At 35.2% G+C, this 19,276-nt stretch overlaps 1 protein-coding gene across 1 annotated transcript; it reads right to left on the minus strand.

Annotated features, from left to right (window-relative positions):
• Positions 1-2,945: 2,945 nt before the first annotated feature.
• On the minus strand, positions 2,946-18,936 carry LOC106067956 (chymotrypsinogen A-like). The gene is made up of 6 exons (XM_056035571.1): positions 18,777-18,936; positions 16,929-17,094; positions 12,166-12,281; positions 8,905-9,039; positions 6,547-6,692; positions 2,946-3,292 (listed from the first exon to the last, which is right to left on the minus strand). Exons 1-6 carry the CDS (start codon positions 18,832-18,834, stop codon positions 3,137-3,139), a joined length of 777 nt encoding a protein of 258 aa, XP_055891546.1. The 5' UTR covers positions 18,835-18,936; the 3' UTR covers positions 2,946-3,136.
• Positions 18,937-19,276: the final 340 nt, after the last annotated feature.

Here is a 19,276-nt window from a genome sequence, read left to right on the forward strand (position 1 = left end):
TAGAACTCTTCAAAGCTATTCAAAACTTCCTTTATCTTTGTCTCCTGCCCTTTTCCAAATGAGTCAAACACGTCTGCTGCCTCACTTCCAATTATGGTCATTAGTGTTGTTACACGTATATCTTATGTCTCTGTTATGAGTTTCGTGGCCTTTTTATAGTTATCCAAGTCTCTTCTGAATCTTTTCCAATTGGCCGCCATATTGCCTGTTTGAAGGAGCGGTTGTGGTACTGGAAAATATCTGTTAGCATTCGCCATTTTAGTTACTGATTTCTTATATTTTCTTTAAACTTCTTTTGGTTATCGTTTACCTTTATTAGATGTGTACACCGCTGCCGCCATGTTACGATAGATACTTGAATATAAACAAACTTGAAATAAGAACTCTTTCAGGTCATAACAAACAAGTTTTAATCAGCAATCTTGTCTACAACTCTTCCCACCATATAACATTCCATTAACAGAATCAGTTTTTTATTCAATGAGTTAGTTATAAAATGGAAAACATATTTATAATGATCCATTGGTACTCTTACCATTGTGACCTTAGACGCAAATGTTTTGTATCAATGCGCGAATCTATGAATGAAGCTCGATTTATTAATGAAGAAGTCCATTACGTTTTTAAATAAAAAGTCACCTCCCCTGAAGTTTTTCACTGAAAAGTGGTGTAATTTTATGAAAAATCCGCTTGCATATATAATTTTAAAAATTAGATGGTTCACTTTTGGAAAAGAAAAAAGTGGCCGTTGCATCAGAACTTTGAATGATCTAAAATATCATGATGTCCGATTTTCATTTTCTCTTCTAGTTTCTGAGATTTAAATGGAACGGACGGACGGACAGACGGACAGACAGGTCACACAAAACTAATAGCGTTTTTTTTCCCTTTCGGGGGCCGCTAAAACCCCTCATAATAAGTTACAACTTTTGTTTAATACGCCTGATTGTAATTTCGTTTTGTTAAAGAACTGTTATATAAATCTCTGAACAAAACAAAAATTCGGAAGACGGAGAAGGTATCAGGTAAGTGAGGTAGACCAATTAAGATATCAGGTAGGTGAGGTAGACCAATTAAGATATCAGGTAGGTGAGGTAGACTAATTAAGATATCAGGTATGGGAGGTAGACCAATTAAGATATCAGGTAGGTGAGGTAGACCAATTAAGATATCAGGTATGTGAGGTAGACTAATTAAGATATCAGGTAGGTGAGGTAGACTAATTAAGATATCAGGTATGTGAGGTAGACTATTTAAGATATCAGGTAGGTGAGGTAGACCAATTAATTAAGATATCAGGTATGTGAAGTAGACCAATTAGATTCCAATCTATTTTTTTATTTTTTTTCTGATTCAAGTATAGATTGTGAGTTATAATCTTTATAAGCTTTTTATACAATAGAAATATCTTAGATTGTGTGAAGTTTGAGGGAAAGGCGACTAGAAAAAAATATTTTGTTTAAGAACTTTTCCTCTCAATTGTTACTCTTCTACTTAAATAATTTCGTATGAATTCTTAATTTACCAAAGCATATTCTTTCAATAATTATTTTGAATTCATTCGCAATTACATAGACTGTGTCGCCATATTAAACGTTTTAAAACGTCATGTTTGCGTCTGGGACGGTAGAGTGGATACGATTATAATGTAAGAGACGTTATAAGCCCTCTCTACTTTTTAAAAGTATTGCTAATGATTGCATTTTGGCATTAAAGAATATGGGCTGGGGCGACTTTATATAAGAATGTAATTTTTAGCACATATAACTTATATAAGTGACAGATTTAATTTTTGGTAAAAGAGAATTTAAAATTCTTAACTATAATGCACAAGAAAATGTATTCGTCTGCCGGCCGGGAGGGGGTGATTGCATCTATCGATCTAACGATTCACAGTAGCACAGTATACAAGTGGATTCAAAAATCAATAAGTAGATTATATTATAAAGATTCTCAACTCATTTTGTTCACACACTAAGATTTCTGCTAAATATTTGGACCGCACACCCCCACCCCCAAACTCAAAATTCTAGTGTGGGGAGGGCAGTAAATACAATCGCCTCCCCTCCCCCCCCCCCCCCCCCATTCCCGACTGCCACAGAAGCGACCAAGATATCAGAAGGAAGACGACATAATATTAAGATTAGTTCAGATATATATATATATCAATAAGTAGCTTTTATTATAAGGGTCGGGAGAGGGCGGAGTTGTTGCAATCGTCCTATCACCACCGAAAAGGCCAACATACTAGAGGGAGGGGGTGAAATAATCCAAAAATAAGTTAAAATATAAATAATTAGTATACATTATTAACAAAAGTATAGAATTAGTATAAAAATTGTGTGATTTCTCTACTAAAATTCGTCCGAGGGGGGGGGGGGGGCGGCCGAAGGTTGGTGCGATCCCCCCGTCCCCCCTGGATCTGCCAGTGCCTCCAATGTAAAGGTCTAGCATTGGGCACTAGATAGTCTAAGGACGAGACACTTGCTACCTTTAGTGAGCGCTTGTTTGTATCTCACCGGGCTGGGGATGGAACAAATATTCCAGTAACCCTTTCCACGAAGGGGGGCGCCATAGCATGCCAGCAGAGGTTCATCCATGGTTCTTGTGGCGGTTACAGAATAGAAATTTGAGGTAATTGCATCTCAGTCTTCGGCCGAAAATTGTTAGCGGGTCTTTTTCCGTTGGCTGTGCGCTGTTTGAACGCCACCTCGAGTCCGGAAAGCTTTGTAGTTAATGGTATGGGTGAACCCGCAGACAGGGAGTGAAGAGTGAAGAAATCCTTTCCGATGGCCAATCCGGATAATGGCACTTTCGGCGCCAATTTCCTACTGGATTTTATTAAAGGTTTGTCTCACGATCTTACACTAACACCTGTATTGAGATTGAAAGTAGGACCTTTCAGCAGCACTTCAATTTATAAAACATGTAACACAGGAAATCAGTTTGGGTTTAATGATATAATCTCACTTTAATAAACTATTTTTTTAGAGCGAATTCTCACGTTTCTTTTTAATGTAAAAAAATGCTCTAAATTTGTTTACATAATTTTCCTATTAAAATAAAATCAGATATCTCGTTAAATTAAAAATATATAACCGATGATGTAAATATCTGGTTTTTTTTTTCATTGTTTTCAATTGCTGATTTTGCTCTGGATCCATGTAATGAAACTGGACACTTTCATGTAGAAGCCAGCAATACTGTCACATTCATAGCCGCTCGACACAACGCCATAGACAAAATACTTTCCATTACTCTCTTTACAGACCAGTGGTCCACCAGAGTCCCCCTGTTCAAAGAAATGTTAGATACGTCAATAAATTGATTTCTGACACAGAAGATTAAAGCACATTAACAAAGTAATTGATAATTTTGTTTCGTATCAAACAAGGGAAGAATTGTAGTTAACAGATGTGTTGGTAAAAGTTGAATTAGTCTACTTGAGGAGGTTTGAGCCCTTGAATTCGAATTCAGACCGTACAACTTTTTTTTTATGTATTTGAAAAGCGATCACGGTAACATTTACCCAAATATACCTTCTTCCCCCATTCTTTTCTAGCTGGTCTTGACAAGTGGTAGCATCATAAGAAAGTTAAAAGCATGAAATAATGCTAAGCAGAAACAATGGGTAAAAAAATATTTCCAATCGCATAGATTTATTATTTTTAGTCTAGGTCTATTACAAATTTAATTACTTAACTTATCCAATTAATTGATACACATTAATATAAGGTTTTTATAAGTATTTTTTTATTTCGCTTGTTTAAACTGCTTAATATGTAGACTGCGTCCTTTTAGTGAAATACCGAAAATAAAATACAAAGGTTTGACAGACAGCATGCGGGTTTTCGCTATTAGCGGTCCTCAGTTTGTGAGCCTGTCAAAGTGGGTTGTTAGCAAGCGTCTATGAGGTAAAAGTCACTTGTGTACGAAATATCATGCGGATACGTACAACAGTTTAAGAGATTTCCTGATCAATGAATCAGTGAATTAGACAGGGAGTGGAAATTTTTTGTTTAAAAAAAAAACGATTTTTAGTCTAGATCTATTACAAATTTAATGACACGACTGATCCAAACTAATTGATAGAATTACAAATAATTGACACATGAAATACGTAGGAGTTAATTATATTCTTTTTTGAAGTAAAATCTGTACTATATAAGATGAGATAAGATAAAAAATTTTTGTAAAAGTATTTTACATCTTTTTCTTATTTAGTATTTTTTTAACAAACTTCATTTTTCTTAGTATTGAATTATTTAAATTTTTGAAACTGATTCATTTCAGTAATTAAACGGTAGACACGGGAGACTTTATCCAGCGCTTGTCGTATTGGTTTCTAATGCTAAAGTTTTCTTTGCACTATAGTCTACCAATTAGTCACCTTTACATTTTGCTGTTCAGTCTACCCACAGCCTGTAGTATAATGTATATTCAAAGTCTACAGTTGAAAAGTACAATCAAAATATATGGTCAAAGTGTACGGTCAAAATATATGATCAAAGTGTATAGTTAAAGTATTTGGTCAAAGTCTACAGTCAAAGCCTACAGTCAAAGAATACGGTAAAAGTCTACTATGAAAGTCAATGGTGAAAATCTAAGGTCAATAGTCTATGGTCAAAAGTCTAGGGTTGAAAGTCTACGGGGATAGTTCTACGGCCAAAGTCTACTCAAAAATCTACGGGCTTTTGATGGCTGCATGGTCGTGTGCTATGCACGCTTGTTTGTCATTCGGTCGTCTTGATGGCCATCCCCCGTCGTCCTGCAGAAGGTTCAGACTAGTAAGTAGATTATCGTCAACTCTGGAACATCCATAACATGTAAAACATTTTGCAAACATTTATTTTTTTTACATAATTTTCAGCTTATTTTTGCTGAAAATCTAAAGGATAAGTGACTACATGAGCCAAGATAGTGGGGCAAGTTTTCTTATTGATAGTAGATGGGAACCAACTAGCAAAATTTAAATGAATTTAAACATTACTTTAAAACCAACAACCGATAGCTCAATTAATAAGTGTCCACAAAATTATGAGTTAAAAGATACTATATAGTATACTAGGTAGGTTGTTACCCTGCTTGCCAGGCTGTTTTAATACTTAAAATTTATGTCAAGATGCCTCATTGAACTAAATCTAGTAAACTCTCTTGTTGTAGGGCAACTTTACATCACCTAAGATCCTCGCTAGTATTAAGAAACTGTTATAACCCTATTGGCGTCGCGATAGCGTTCACTGTAGGTTCAGCTGACACGAGAACTCATGCAAATCACGCAGGTTAACGGCTGTCGATGTACAAGGGACAGTACTGCTATTATACACAAATATGACCCGTGTTATGGTCTTGTAATCGAAAGCCTGCGTGGACCAGAGACACAGTGTGTAAGAAGAGGGCAGTTCAAGACAGGACAGCAAGGAGACCGAGGCTGTGAGTCGGCTATGAAGTCGGTCCTGGCGAATTCCTCAAGTGAATGTACGAATCCAGAAAGAGATAGAGACAGTAGAGTTTAGTACGGTGATATACAAAGAGACAAAGACAGTAGAGTTTAGTACCGTGATGTACAAAGAGACAAAGACAGTAGAGTTTAGTACCGTGATGTACAAAGAGACAAAGACATATTACTTATTTTGAACCAGTACAACTTTTATATTCATACATTCGCTTTACTTCTAATATTATTGTTTTGTTTGTTTCTAATACACATTATTCGTTTTAAGTTCTGCGCATGCGTAACCTTTGGGTCTTGTCTAATGAAAGAAGCTCGCGATGGATGGAATGTACGTCTAGAGCAGCGGTTCTCAACCTTTTAAGCTCGGCGACCCCTTTTTACAATATACCACTCTGCCGCGACCCCCCCCCCCCCCCCCAAATAGCCACACACAGCAATAGAAGAATAGACTAACAATCCATATTTTTGATGGTCGTAAGCGACCCCTGGCAAATCGTCAATCGACCCCCAAGGCGGTCACGACCAACAGGTTGAGAACCCCTGGTCTAGAGGTTTAAATTCGCAGATATAAGGAAAGAATTTATGTAAAAGTCTTTTGAAACAAAAATGTGACGTTTTTTTTATTAAATAATGAAATCAATGGACTATATTTTATATTTTTATGTGTCAATGAAAAAAAAAATCTTTGCAAAGTGTAGTTCTTAAAATTAGATTTAAATCCTTTTGGTCTTTTCACATGTAAACATGACTATATGACCTAGATCCATGAAATAGAAATAGGCCTACTTTCAAAGAGTTGGGCAACTTTTTTTTGAGGGTCTTAAGTTTGTTTTAGGGCTACTTTACATACGTTACTGTTCCAGTTAGTACCCAAGGAACAATTATGCCAAGTTTTATCAAGATTTGGTTTAACGGTTTTTTATTTCTATTCGGGACAGACATACATACACCTTACTTTCTGCTTTATATAATAGATTTAAATAGGTGCCGGTACGCCGTATCGGTGAGTACCGTCACAAAAAAAAGCACTGTAAATAAAATAAATAAATAAATAAATACATATATATATATATACAACTTTGAATAATTACATAGCAAGCGTCTGAACGACCCATTCCTCTAGCGCAGAAAATAGATGATGGTAGGGTGTAACCGTAGTATTGTTGGCACTCCCTGTCGTTAAGAATGATCATCGTCGCATACTTGAGACTGTTAGTACCTGGATCTTTTTCAGAATCTGATAAGATGAGCACATAATAATACAAGCTATTTCACTCAAAATAATTAATTTCCAATAATTGATTGACTAATTGAGTATTTATGTATACTGAGTCAAGTTTTTTGTTGTTTTTTTTTGTTAGATACAATAAATAATTGTTTAAAGTATCAACTTGATCGGGTAATGCGTGAAGGAGAGATAGCGGTAATAATTATTTAAGGGGACTTAACCCAACAAATTTATCCATAGCTGTGAATACTGTGCTGATTTTAAACAAAATAATTAATTGCCAGTAATAAATTGTCTAATTAATTACTTTTTTAAATTGATTTATGTCCTGTTTATGTTAATGAATAAGTGTGCGATTTATTCAGCTTGATCCGAGAATGGGTGCGGGAAAAATAACGTGTACACGCTTTTCGCCGGACAGACATGGTAATTAAGCTTTATAAAAAATACTGTTGTACTTACTGAATTGAGAAGATTCGGGTAGGTGGGTGGCATGGAGTGTATGTGTTATTTATGATGTAACCCTGAACTAGCGATGTTACACAGAAAAAAAAAGTGTTTTTCTAGTGCGTTGTATTTTGTTTAAAATTATCATTTATTTTGTTTTCATTATATCCCAAGTCAAGTTGAATGTATGTCTATTTATAAATAAAAGTTATAGTTTATCAAAAAAAAGAAAAAGAAGTTTATTCAAGTTACTTTCAACCTGAACATTTATAAATACATAAGAGTTCCTAAGTTTAGTTGTACTAGCTCTCTGGAATTACAAACAAATTACGGAGAAACAACGGTAGGAGGGGCGTTATCATCAATGAAGCCACAGCGATCATAAATACATTCATCCCGCGCTGCACCGTTTGGAGAAAATTAATTATTGTGGCTGAGTGGTAAAGCACTTGGCTTTCGTAGCAAAGGTGTTTCAAGATCGCATCCTATTGAAGACTGCGATTTTGAATTTCTGGATTGGAAAGGCATGCTCCAATTTGATTCCCATTTCAATGTTCATCTATTTCTATTTGTAAAAAAAGTATGTTTATTGATCTATATTTTGTAAGATCGTCTGCAAATAATCAGGTTTCTGTTCCTGAACTAATGCAATTAGCTGAGTCATTTATGTTAATTAGAAATAGTATAGGACCTAAAGACTGTTCCTTGAGGGTACACACAGTTTATTGTTATTGGTGTTGAGTTAAAATAATTTATTATTACAGTTTGTTCTCTTCCTATCAAAAAATCCTAAACCCATTGATGTAATGAACAATCAATCCCAAAATAGTTTCATTATTCAAGCACGCTATGATGGTGAACTTTGCCAAAAGCCTTGGAAAAATCTAATGAGATAACATCTTTTTGCTCATTATTATTTAAGCTTTTTGAACAATCATCAATAAGTCATTATCAGTTGTGTTGCACATGATCTACATTTCCTATAGCCAAGGAGTAAGGACATTATGTTTGACTACGTGATTTATGATAATACTTATGTGTTCTAGTATTTTACATGGAACGCTGATTAGTGATACTGGTTATAGTTTCCTGGGTCGGGAGGCACGGTGGCTGAGCGGTAAAGCCCTTGCCCCCCCACCCACCCCCACCCGTACAAGAAGTCCCGAATTTGAATCCTGGTGAAGACTGCGATTTTTAATTTCGGGATTTTTTGGCGCCCCTGAGTCCACCCAGCTCTAAAAGTAAAGGCGGTTGGTCGTTGTGCTGGCCACATGACACCCTCATTAACCGCAGACCACAGAAATAGTTGACCTTTACATCATCTGTTCTATAGACCACTTTACTCTACTAGATTCCTGGGTCAGATTTTTCTCCTATTTTAAAAAAGGGGAGTGACGTAGGCGTCTCTCCAGTGTATTAGTACTCTGCCCTGGTTAAGGGATGTCTGAAAATAAAAAGTATTTTGGTGCTAGCTCATTTTCTTTGACTAATCTTGCTGGAATACTATCAGGTCTATTGAGATACATAGCTGTAAATGTGGAGTTATCTCAATTTTTTTTTACCTTTTCTACACACTTTTCTTTCACTTTCCATTTTCGGATCAAGTTGACATTTCGGAATTTTATTCATTGTCAAAAAGGAATCAAGAAAACATGAATGAATTAAAAGGGAAACCAATTAGTTATCAATTTGTGATATAGAGGTTTTTTCCTTAGATAGTCTTTCTTTAAAAAAAATAATTATATTCTACTTGTTTTACTTATAGTCCACTTACCAGTAGTAGCTCCCCAGCCCATGATCGTGCAAGTTGTGTTTGGCAATTTTGTGGTGGCATTTACCAAAGATATCGGTTTAGTGCAGTCGTTAAAAGTAATTGGCGATGCGAGAGTCAGTATGGCAACATCGTTTTCTACAATGTATAAATCTTTTAATTATGCAGTGCATAGAACCTAGAAATATCAAAGGTATAAAACATCAAAAAAACTTCTTCTTCTTCTAGCCAGCTTTATTGCTGCTGAGCTGTGAGCTCATTTGCAGACTGTGCCAAGGAAAAGTAGTGTGCTGTTTTCTTCAGTTGTTCAGCATTGCCGTACAGGGTGTTGGTTATGTTGGGCTGTAGTGGTAGTAGTGTCTGCCTAAGGTGGATTAGGAAGGGGCATTCAAAAAAAATATGGTTTACGGTTTCATAAGGGTGGGCGCAGTGTCTACAAAGGGGAAGTTGTGTGGGATTTATTTTATTGAGGTGGTAATTTAACAGAGGTGTGTGTCCTGTCCTTAGATGGAAGATAGTAGATTGCTCTTTGCGGGAGAGGAAATTAATACTGTCCAGTTTGTTAGGCATGTTCATTTCTTTGCACATGGCTCTGCCTGTGTTTCCTGATGCCCATTAGTTGAGTCACTCCTCTTTGTGGTTGTTGATTAACATTGGCCTTAGGGCGAGGTAGTTAACAGGTCTATCTGGTTGTTCCATAGATGATCCTGCCTTTGAAAGCTTATCTGCCCTTTCATTTCCCATGACGCCAATGTGTCCAGGGATCCACTGTAATGTGATGTTGATGTTTAATTTTGTCATCATCTGATGTATTATCACTATTAGTGTTGTCAACTCTCTTGGGCTTTTTGAGGTGCTGCTGTTACGTGCGTGAAGAGTGGATTGGGAGTCTGTAAAGATAACAATATCTGATGGTGATTTTATCCCTTCAAATAATTTGTTTTCTACTGTCTGCAAAGCTATGGTAATAGCCTCAATTTCAGCTTGGAAGTTTGAGCAGTAGTCGCCACAGGGTGCACTTATTTCAAAGTGTTTATTCTTGGGTAAGACCACGAGGGCACCAAGGCAATCCTTGAAGGTGACTTTGAAGGCTGATCCGTCAATATATATATGGATGGCTGTTTTTGGATAGCTTTCAATTGTTTCGAGCGTGCCTACTTTGAGTTCCAATGGATTTGATTCTTTTGTTAAAGTATTATTTATTAAATGTGTTTTAATGGTTGTTTGTTTGTTTGTTTGTAAATAAGTCCAGGAGTTATGTTTGAGAATCTGGTAATTTTTCTCTGTTATGGGGTAGATGGTGTTTTAGGGCTGGTTCGTCGGTAAGTTGGATCAGAGTTCTTTGCTTTTTTTTTTTGGTTGTTTTTTCTATTTCTCTGTGTTAGTAGTTTATTAGGATGGGCGTCCTCCAACTTAATGTATCTCTCAATAGCTTCTAATGCTGCTCTGTTGCGCCTTTACTTAAGAGGTTCAATATTGGAGTTTATTTCACTGGCTGCTGTGGGAGTTGTTTTCATACCTACATTGATTAGACGCAAGACTTGGTTTTGGAGTGTGTTTAAAGATAATTGGGAGGCTACTTGTAAGGAGAGACAGTTATCCATGATAGATCTGACGTACCCAGTGTATAACTGTCTTAAGGTTTTCTTTTCAGCTCCCCAGGATGTTCCTGATAGGTGTTTTATAATGTTTAATCTTTGTGATGCCTTTTCTTTAAAATCTGCCATAAAGTGTTTTAGAGACAGTCTTTGGAACCGTTCTACTGTGTCCTGGATAAAACGAAAGAGGTGATCTTCTGTTCTTCTTGTTTTCCTGAAGCCAGCTTGTGCATTGTGGAGCGAGCAAGTGCTTTCTAGCCACTTATAACGTCTGTTATTGATCATTTTTTCTGCCATTTTGCCAATGTTGGATGTTGGAGATATTGGTCTATAACTTTTAGGGTCTCCTGGTGTTTTATTTTTCTTTAAAATGGGTATTATGTTTGCAGTTCTCCATTCCTGTGGTATGTCTCCAGTTCTCCATGTAAGGTTGATAAAGATAAGTATACAGTTTTTGGGCCTTCTCTCTTTAGGATATTACTAAAGGCCTTGTCCAGTTGTTTTCTTGGTTGTGACTTATTGATACTAGCAAAGTATTTATTGATGATTTCTGCCTTCTTAAGGTTTTCTGATATTAGGTCATCAGTGTTTTTTAAAGGTTGGGGGTTTGTTATTTGCTTCTTTCCTGCTAGCCGAAGCAGAAGGGTCCAGGTTTGTTGACCATCCTTGTTTAGGTCTAGTTTTTCGCATGTTGTGGTCCAATTTTTCTTTTTTTTTCTGTTTTTATTTTGTATCTATTAAGCTCTGTCAATTTTTTGTACTTTGTCTTGTTCTCTCTAGTAGGTTTTTTTTCTATAGTCTTCCTGGCCATGTTTCTTTCTTTTACTAATGTATCTAATTCTGGTGTCCAAAAGAGTTTGTATTTCCTGACCTGACCTCGAGGGATGTGTTTTTTCGCTGCTTCTAAGATATTGGTGACAATAGTTGCGTAGGTTGTGTTGACATCTGTCTCCATTATGCTTGATAGTCTTGTGTCTGTTTCTTGTGCAAAAACTGCCCAGTTAGCTTTTTTATAGTTTCTTCTAGTTGTTTTGCTGCGTTGGTATCTACCTGGTGTTCCTATTTGAGAAGTATAGGCCTGTGGTCACCGCCTATGTCTTCAAGAACTGTAATTCTAGAAGAGTTGATAATGTCTGTAGAGATAAAAGTTAGGTCAAGTCTGCTAGCTGTGTTGTGTGCTCTATGGAGGAATGTTGGGGGTGAGGTTTTGTTTTGCAGAAGTTGAAGGTTGGAGGCATTTGTTACATCCTCTATTTCTCTGCCACGCTTGTTGTAGTATGGGTAGCCTAGGGAGGGGTGTGTGTGTAATAAAGTCACAAGCTGTTATGGTCCTTGTGTAGTGTGGTAGTTGTAGGTCTATTTCTGCTGTTGAAGATTGTGGGCAGTAAAAGTTTTTGATAGTATATTTGGTTCTTCCTCTCCAAAGAAGTATTTCAAAGAAACCAAACATTCAAAACATAGAAACAAAGGCGAGTTTAAAAACATAGATTTTTATAAAAACAAACAAAAACAGACAAAGTATTCTGAAACATTCATTCTGAAAGCGTGCTTAAATATTGCTAAGCTATTGCTCAAACATTTAAGAACAATTTCTCAAATATATTGTTGAGATATTGCTCAGATATCCCTTACTTTAAAATAAAGATGTTGCTACAAAATAAATTACCATTTGTTTTAAAGCTGTATTTTTCGTGAGGTGTGACCGTTTTAACTTGTAATTTTTTCGCTTCTTCTAGAGCTGAGGCCCCAAAATATACATCAAGGTCGGCACTTGGTTCCGTGCTGGAATTTAAACAAATGTTTTCTCAATTTGATTTTATAATCCAGGTTACATTCTTCAAGCAATAAAATAAGGTTTATAAAAGAAATGAACAAAATGTGAAGAAAAGATAAGGGAACTTAATGAAAAAAAATAGAGGTGAAGATTTTAGAGATGAAGTGGAGATGGATTGGTCACACCCTTAGAAAAGATACATACAACAGAGCTAGACAGGCTTTAGAGTGGAACCTCCAGGGAACAAGACGTAGAGGAAGAACAAGGCGACGCAGTATACTAGATGAAGCCGTGAGAACTGGAAAGAGCTGGGAAGCCATTAAAAAACTGTCAAGAGAGCGTGGAGAGTGATGTGTTACTGAGGCCCTCTGTTCCACGAGGAACTCAAAGGAAAGGTGATGCTGAATGAAAAATGTTAGAAAATGAAAGAAAGAGGTTTTGTAAGAGATTTTATATAAATTGATGGAAATAGCAACGTAATAGACCCATAATTGAAATCTTAAGAGTAGCAGTTCATCTTCATAGTTTACCCTTTTTTTACCACTAGTTAGTGACACAAGTGTATTAAAACTTCATTTTTAGTTGTGCAACTGTCATGAAGCGAATTTCTGTGCTACAAAATGCAGATGTAGGAGAGATATTTTTCTATATACTGTCTGCTTTGTATGTTTGTAGCTGGTTAAGACTTTGTGGCCCGAACATTTTTTTTTTCATTATTACAGAAAGTTTCGTATCTGTATTTTATATTTTCTATAGGTTTGACAAATGAAGCTATATTTATAAGCTCCAAGTTGTTTGTGAGATGTTCCCAGAAAAGGAGATTATCCAATACGTCAGTTTTTCTCAACCTGTGGGTCGAGTCCCCCTAGTCTAATGCGACCATTTGGCATGAAAGTCTCAAAGCTATATATTAATGGATATATTTTTAGCGGCCCACGTAACGAGAAAATCCGCTATTAGGTTTGTGCAAAATGTCCGTCTGTCACACTCAGATCACAAAAACTAGAAGATAAATGAAAAATATTATTTTACCATGCGATTCGGCTTGCAAAGTTTAGGTGCAACGGCTACTTTTGGTTTTCTAAAACAAACCGTTTAGTTTAAAAATTTAATTATACAAACGATTTTTTTTTCATAAAAATACATTAGTTCTAAAACATAATATTACATAATTGTAAGGTAGATAATGTTACAATATGTTAAAAAAGAAAGCTAATTTTTTTAATGTATTTTCAGTACCGGGATATCACTTAGTCAAACATATTTATAAAATGTACAAGAAATGTTCACAACAAATTTTAATATTAGTTAGAGGTGTTTTTTCTGGTCAACTAGTTGCTAAAATTTAAAGAAAACATATATGTTTGTTTATAAAGTCTAAGAATGCACTATGTATGTAAATATCACGCATATTTTTAATAGGACAAGTAGCGGCATCACATGTTACTAAACTAGTTCCCTAAAAAATGCCCGATAATTGTTATTATTTATTTTTTGTTTAGTGCCCCCCATCAGGATAAAAAGACGCTTATTTTTGTGCGTTTAGTCAGTTGGTCGGTCTGTTTGTCACGTTTACATAAAAAAACAACTCTAAAAGCTATTCAAAATCTGACTTAACCTTTAACCGAAACATCTAAAGTTGTAAGTATCTATAATAGATTGTTCCATATGTTTTTGTGAAAACAAATCAATGTCAACGAATGTTTATTGGCTCTTCTAACTTATATTACAAGTAATTTCCATGCTTAAACGTTCCGTTTTTGTATGTAGATAGCATATAAATGCTAAACTAAAATATTTATACTGACTTATATTTCATTAACTATAAAGTTGTTCCAGATATTTATTTATAAAAATAAATTATGTCAAATTATTGTTTGAAATAGCATAATTGACTAATATTACACTTATATTCTTGGAAAATATGTCACTATAGTTTAATTATCAATATCAAATTGATCCGTATTTTCAACTTTAAAACAAATGTATGTCAAATGACTTTCTTTTTTTAAACATACCGACACTAGGTTGTTCAGGATTTTAAAATAAGAAAATAATTTATTACAAACGATTATATAAAATCACTTTTAAGACTTATATTACATTTAAATTTCTTGCTGAAACATAACAAAAGTTTTTTTAATCGGTAAAGAATGTTCCGGATTTTGTTTTGAAAAAGAAATCGACCAACATTACTTTAATTTTCTTACAAATCGTCGCCAAAATTGTTTCTAATTTATATGAATAATCTACTAACGTCAAATATCTGTTTGAATCCCGCTTCTAATAAATAAAACAAATAATATTCTTCTCATTTACGAAAATCGGTTGTTCCAGATTTTTTTTATACAAAACATTTTAACTCTATTTATTTAAAATCGCACTTCTATCGTAACTACATTTAATTTTCTAGCTAAAACGTTCCAAAATCTAATTTTATCTTTATATTATGTTCCGGATATTTAAGGAAAAAAACTTCCTAACACCAAAGTATGGTATAAAATTTTCTCCCCAAGGCTATGGTACATCTAATTTTCATACAAGATCATCTCAAAATTTAATTTGCGGTATTTGATATTCTAGATCTAGACTTTCTACGTCTAGTTTAGAATTATATAGACTAGATCTCTATCTAGAATTTCAATTTCTTGATCTAAATCTAGATTTAAAGTGTAGATTTTGATTTCCAAAAGTCTAGATCTATATTGCAATGTTATAAAATATTAAAACTATTCTACTATATTTAAAGTATATGTTGCTTTTAGTCTATTGATAGAGTATGTAGGCCTTTTATTTTACGTAAACCTTATCTAAATTATATCCAAATTATTCCAAATTTAGATCTTAGATCTAGATCTAGGAGATATATATCTTAAGAGTGCTAAATCAGAAATAGTCGAATTTTAAGATCGATACCTGTTTTCTTTTCTATTTTTGTTTTAATTACAGAACAATGGCAAAAGATTTTCTAAAATCGCTAGTCTGACGTATTGTACAATTCCGGTAGTTGTCATGCAGAAATGTGTAATATATCTCTTTATCAATGACAGGTTTTAGTTTTTTATTAAGTTAACAGCAATGTCTGGTCTTGCGGTTTGCGGACGGGCCTTTTTATCTCAACGGTCTCAGGTTCATAGCTGCTCGCTGCCATCCCCGTCGTCCAGCGGGAGGTTTGGACTATGATTTATATTATCCTTAACGTAGAAGGAACATCCGAAATATGTAAATATTTTACAGAAAAAAAAACATTTTTCCAAAGCCATTACTATTATTACTTTTGACAATCAAAACAAAATCACGTCTTGAATATTCCTTGCAAATAGGCTGATCATATAGGGATCCGACGGGGGCCGCCTCTGAGTTTGTGTGATAACACAAACTCTCTTTGTAATCTTGTTGTTTATAGTGAGGTTATAATTCGTTATTAAAATAATTATTAATTAGAAACAAAGTTATTAGCAATGGTAGAAAACAAAATGAAATTAAGAAGTTATTTCAATCTTAAAATATCACATTTGACACAGTTTTCGCGAGGGGGATCTACATTAAGACTGACTTTAATGTTCCTTTAAGGAATGCGTTTCAATTATCGAGTCTTTTGCCAGACTGAAATAGATTCCCCGCAATTGTGGCTATAGAGTAAGGCGGGGATAGTAATTACACTCGCCGGGGTGTGGGAGCATCGCACTTTAAAGTTGAGAACCACTCTGAGATTTATATGAGTGTCTGTCAAAGAAGAATTCAAACCTTTGAAAGTAACTGCTGTAGGAATTTGTTGAGTATCAGATACGAGGAAAAGACAAACGAGTTTGTACTTGTAACAACACGTTGGCTGGCAAGAATGAGAAACTTTTTAATACCGTGAAGAGACGAAAGCTGAGCTTCTTTGGTCATATTGTAAGACATGACTCGCTGGTCATATTGTATGACATGACTCACTGGTCATATTGTAGGACATGACTCACTGGTCATATTGTAAGACTTGACTCACTGGTCATATTGTAGGAAATGACTCACTGGTCATATTGTAGGACATGACTCACTGGTCATATTGTAAGACATGACTCACTGGTCATATTGTAAGACATGACTCACTGTCCATTGGCTTCCTTCGTGGTACAGTAGAGGGAGCACGAAGGAAGGATCGTCCAAAGTAAAGCTGGCTGGACCAGTGCTACTCTTGATAGTCTGCTAATAACAGGGGAAAAAAGGAGGGATTTAGTTACCCGAACTGTTACAGCGACCTTACGACGAAAGTCAAGGGACTGATGATGAAGATAAAGATGACTATGTAAAAATGTAATTAAGTAAATTGTCACATACTCCGATTTATACATTGTCAGGAAAGGAAAGTGTATTCCATCGTCCAAATATTCTTAGATACCATGACAAAAAAAAGGTCGTTGGCCAGGAGAATTAAAACCGGATTGACAGGATGAAAGCAATTGTACAAATAGCCGTTGTATTAACACAGTGTGATGTTTCTGATAGAATAGCATTACAAATATCGTAGATGAATGGAACTATACAGAATGTAATTTGAATAATGAAAGCTTAATAACGCACATGCTCCGTGCAAGCTTTTCGTCTTCTATACCACAGAGGTTCTTGTATAAATAGTAATTGTGACTGGCGTGACATCTATCAGTACTTACGTTTTGTTGGGGTATAACACACAGTGGGCGGCGGTCAGAATATGGGTGCTGTCAATGATAGAGCCCCCGCATCCAATTTCTCGGACTCTACTATGGATGAAGGCCATCCAAGGGAATTCACATTTCTTAGCATCGTTGCCTTTGATAATACGAGACTCGATATTCACTTTGGGGTGGAAAAATATATACAAAAGTTTTAGCATTTGGAACAAAATACAGTCAAGGCTAATATTTAAATGATGCTGCTTGCTAAAGGGGTCAAATTTAATATTTTAGTGATGTTACTTGCTAAAGGGGTCAAATTTAATATTTTAGTGATGCTACTTGCTAAAGGGGTCAAATTTAATATTTTAGTGATGCTACTTGCTAAAGGGGTCAAGTGTAATATTTTAGTGATGCTACTTGCTAAAGGGGTCAAATCTAATATTTTATTGAGGCTGCTTGCTAAAGGGGTCAAGTCTAATATTTTATTGAGGCTGCTTGCTAAAGGGTCAAATGTAATATTTTATAGAGGCTGCTTGCTAAAGGACTCAAGTCTAATATTTTATTGAGGCTGCTTGCTAAAGGGGTCAAATCTAATATTTTATTGAGACTGCTTGCTAAAGGGCTCAAGTCTAATATTTTATTGAGTCCGCTTGCTAATGGAGTCAAATCTTATATCAGTGGCATTACTAGGAATTTACCATCATTTGGGGTTACGGGGGCTTGACCCCTTTAGGGGACCTTGCATTTTTGCGTAATATTTAATATTTAATGTAAAAAAATACTCAATAGGGGTCCCCCTCAAATAAGGACCCTGAAGGATTTTGAAATTATCCACTCCCTCACTCACCTTAACTACGCCACTGTCTAATATTTTAATGATGCTACTTGCTAAAGAACGTTTGGCACCTTTGTATTTGTAAAGAGTGGGAGAACAAACATGGAAATGAAATCAATGAAGCACATTTTCTAAACTTCAAAAGATACCTAATTGTAGACATCGCTTAGCAAACATTGCTGGATTAAACCATTTGTTATTTAGTACATCGATTTGAACAACCGTTCTTATTTATCATTCCATTTATGTTTGTTTCGAATTCATTATCTATATATCCTTTTGTCTGTATTATAAAAAAAGTCAAGTACCCTTTTAGACTTTGTTATCTGTATGGCAGATGAGAAAAAGCACATCAGTTTCTATTTTTGTCATTCTGTCATTTAGCCTGAACAGCTACCAATGGCCTTTATTTACCCATTTAAAGTTGGATGGACTCAGGGCTGTCCTAAAAATCACGATATTCAAAATTCAATACTTTATAGAAATTTGACCACAAGATCCCTCGGTTCCGAAGTATTTTGCAATTTACCAAACAGCCGCCACGCCACCATCTATATATATATACTTCTAACAGTTCAACTGTCTGTGTACTTATACTATCATATCTTTTTCTCTATCTAATCTTAATGTTGTTCTTTAAATAATTGAAAAGAGAAGACATTGGGAAACCATAGCCCTAGACCGTATTACGTGGAGAGAGATGGTGACCAAGAAAGCTATGGACAGCGAAAAATATATGGGCCTCAGCCCTGAAGAAAAGCATGCCATACATAAAATGGCTGGCTCCTCTACCACCAAAGCGAAAGCCAATTTGACTTACGAGATATTTGTCGAGAGTGTCTATCCAAAATAGGACTACAAGGTCACATAAAAAAAGTGTTTTACAAATGAACCTATAGCCATCCTCCGACTGAAAGAGGCCAACAACAAAAAAGCTTGAAAACTATTTGCTAACTTACGTTAGGTAAAATATCTTGTCATGACTTTGACTAAATGATAACAGCATATAAGTTGGAAAAGATACATACCTTTCTGGCAGGCACACAGGCCGACACCTAGCAAACACAAGAACAATTTCAGCAGCATCTTCTTGAGTTTTGCCTGTGATCGATGTTCTTGGAAAAAAATATTTTGAATAAATGATTCAATCTAACACTGCACATCAGAACAAAGACTTGGATTTATATAGCTGCTGACAAAGGCACAGTTTTAATTGCCCTGAATGTGGGAAAGCGAAGGAGAGCATTATGGGAAATAAGCAGTCTGTGTTTTTGTTTTTTGTATCGTCCATAAACTGTTTGTATTTATGATTATTAATCAAAAAGCTACAAAAACATTGAATTATGGCCTCGCTTTGATATAACTACAACATCCACAACAATAAATACTTTGTTCTTCAGTTCTTTTACCTTTTGTTTTTACTTGTAGCCACCTTTAAGTAATTACGGTTTAATAGTGTTACCCAAGTGTCCAGAGGTCCATGTTGTTACTCAAGTATTAAGAGGTCAATGATGTTATTCAAGTGTTC

Source organism: Biomphalaria glabrata, chromosome 7 (genome assembly GCF_947242115.1).
Source record: "Biomphalaria glabrata chromosome 7, xgBioGlab47.1, whole genome shotgun sequence".
NCBI classification, from domain to species: Eukaryota; Metazoa; Mollusca; class Gastropoda; family Planorbidae; genus Biomphalaria; species Biomphalaria glabrata.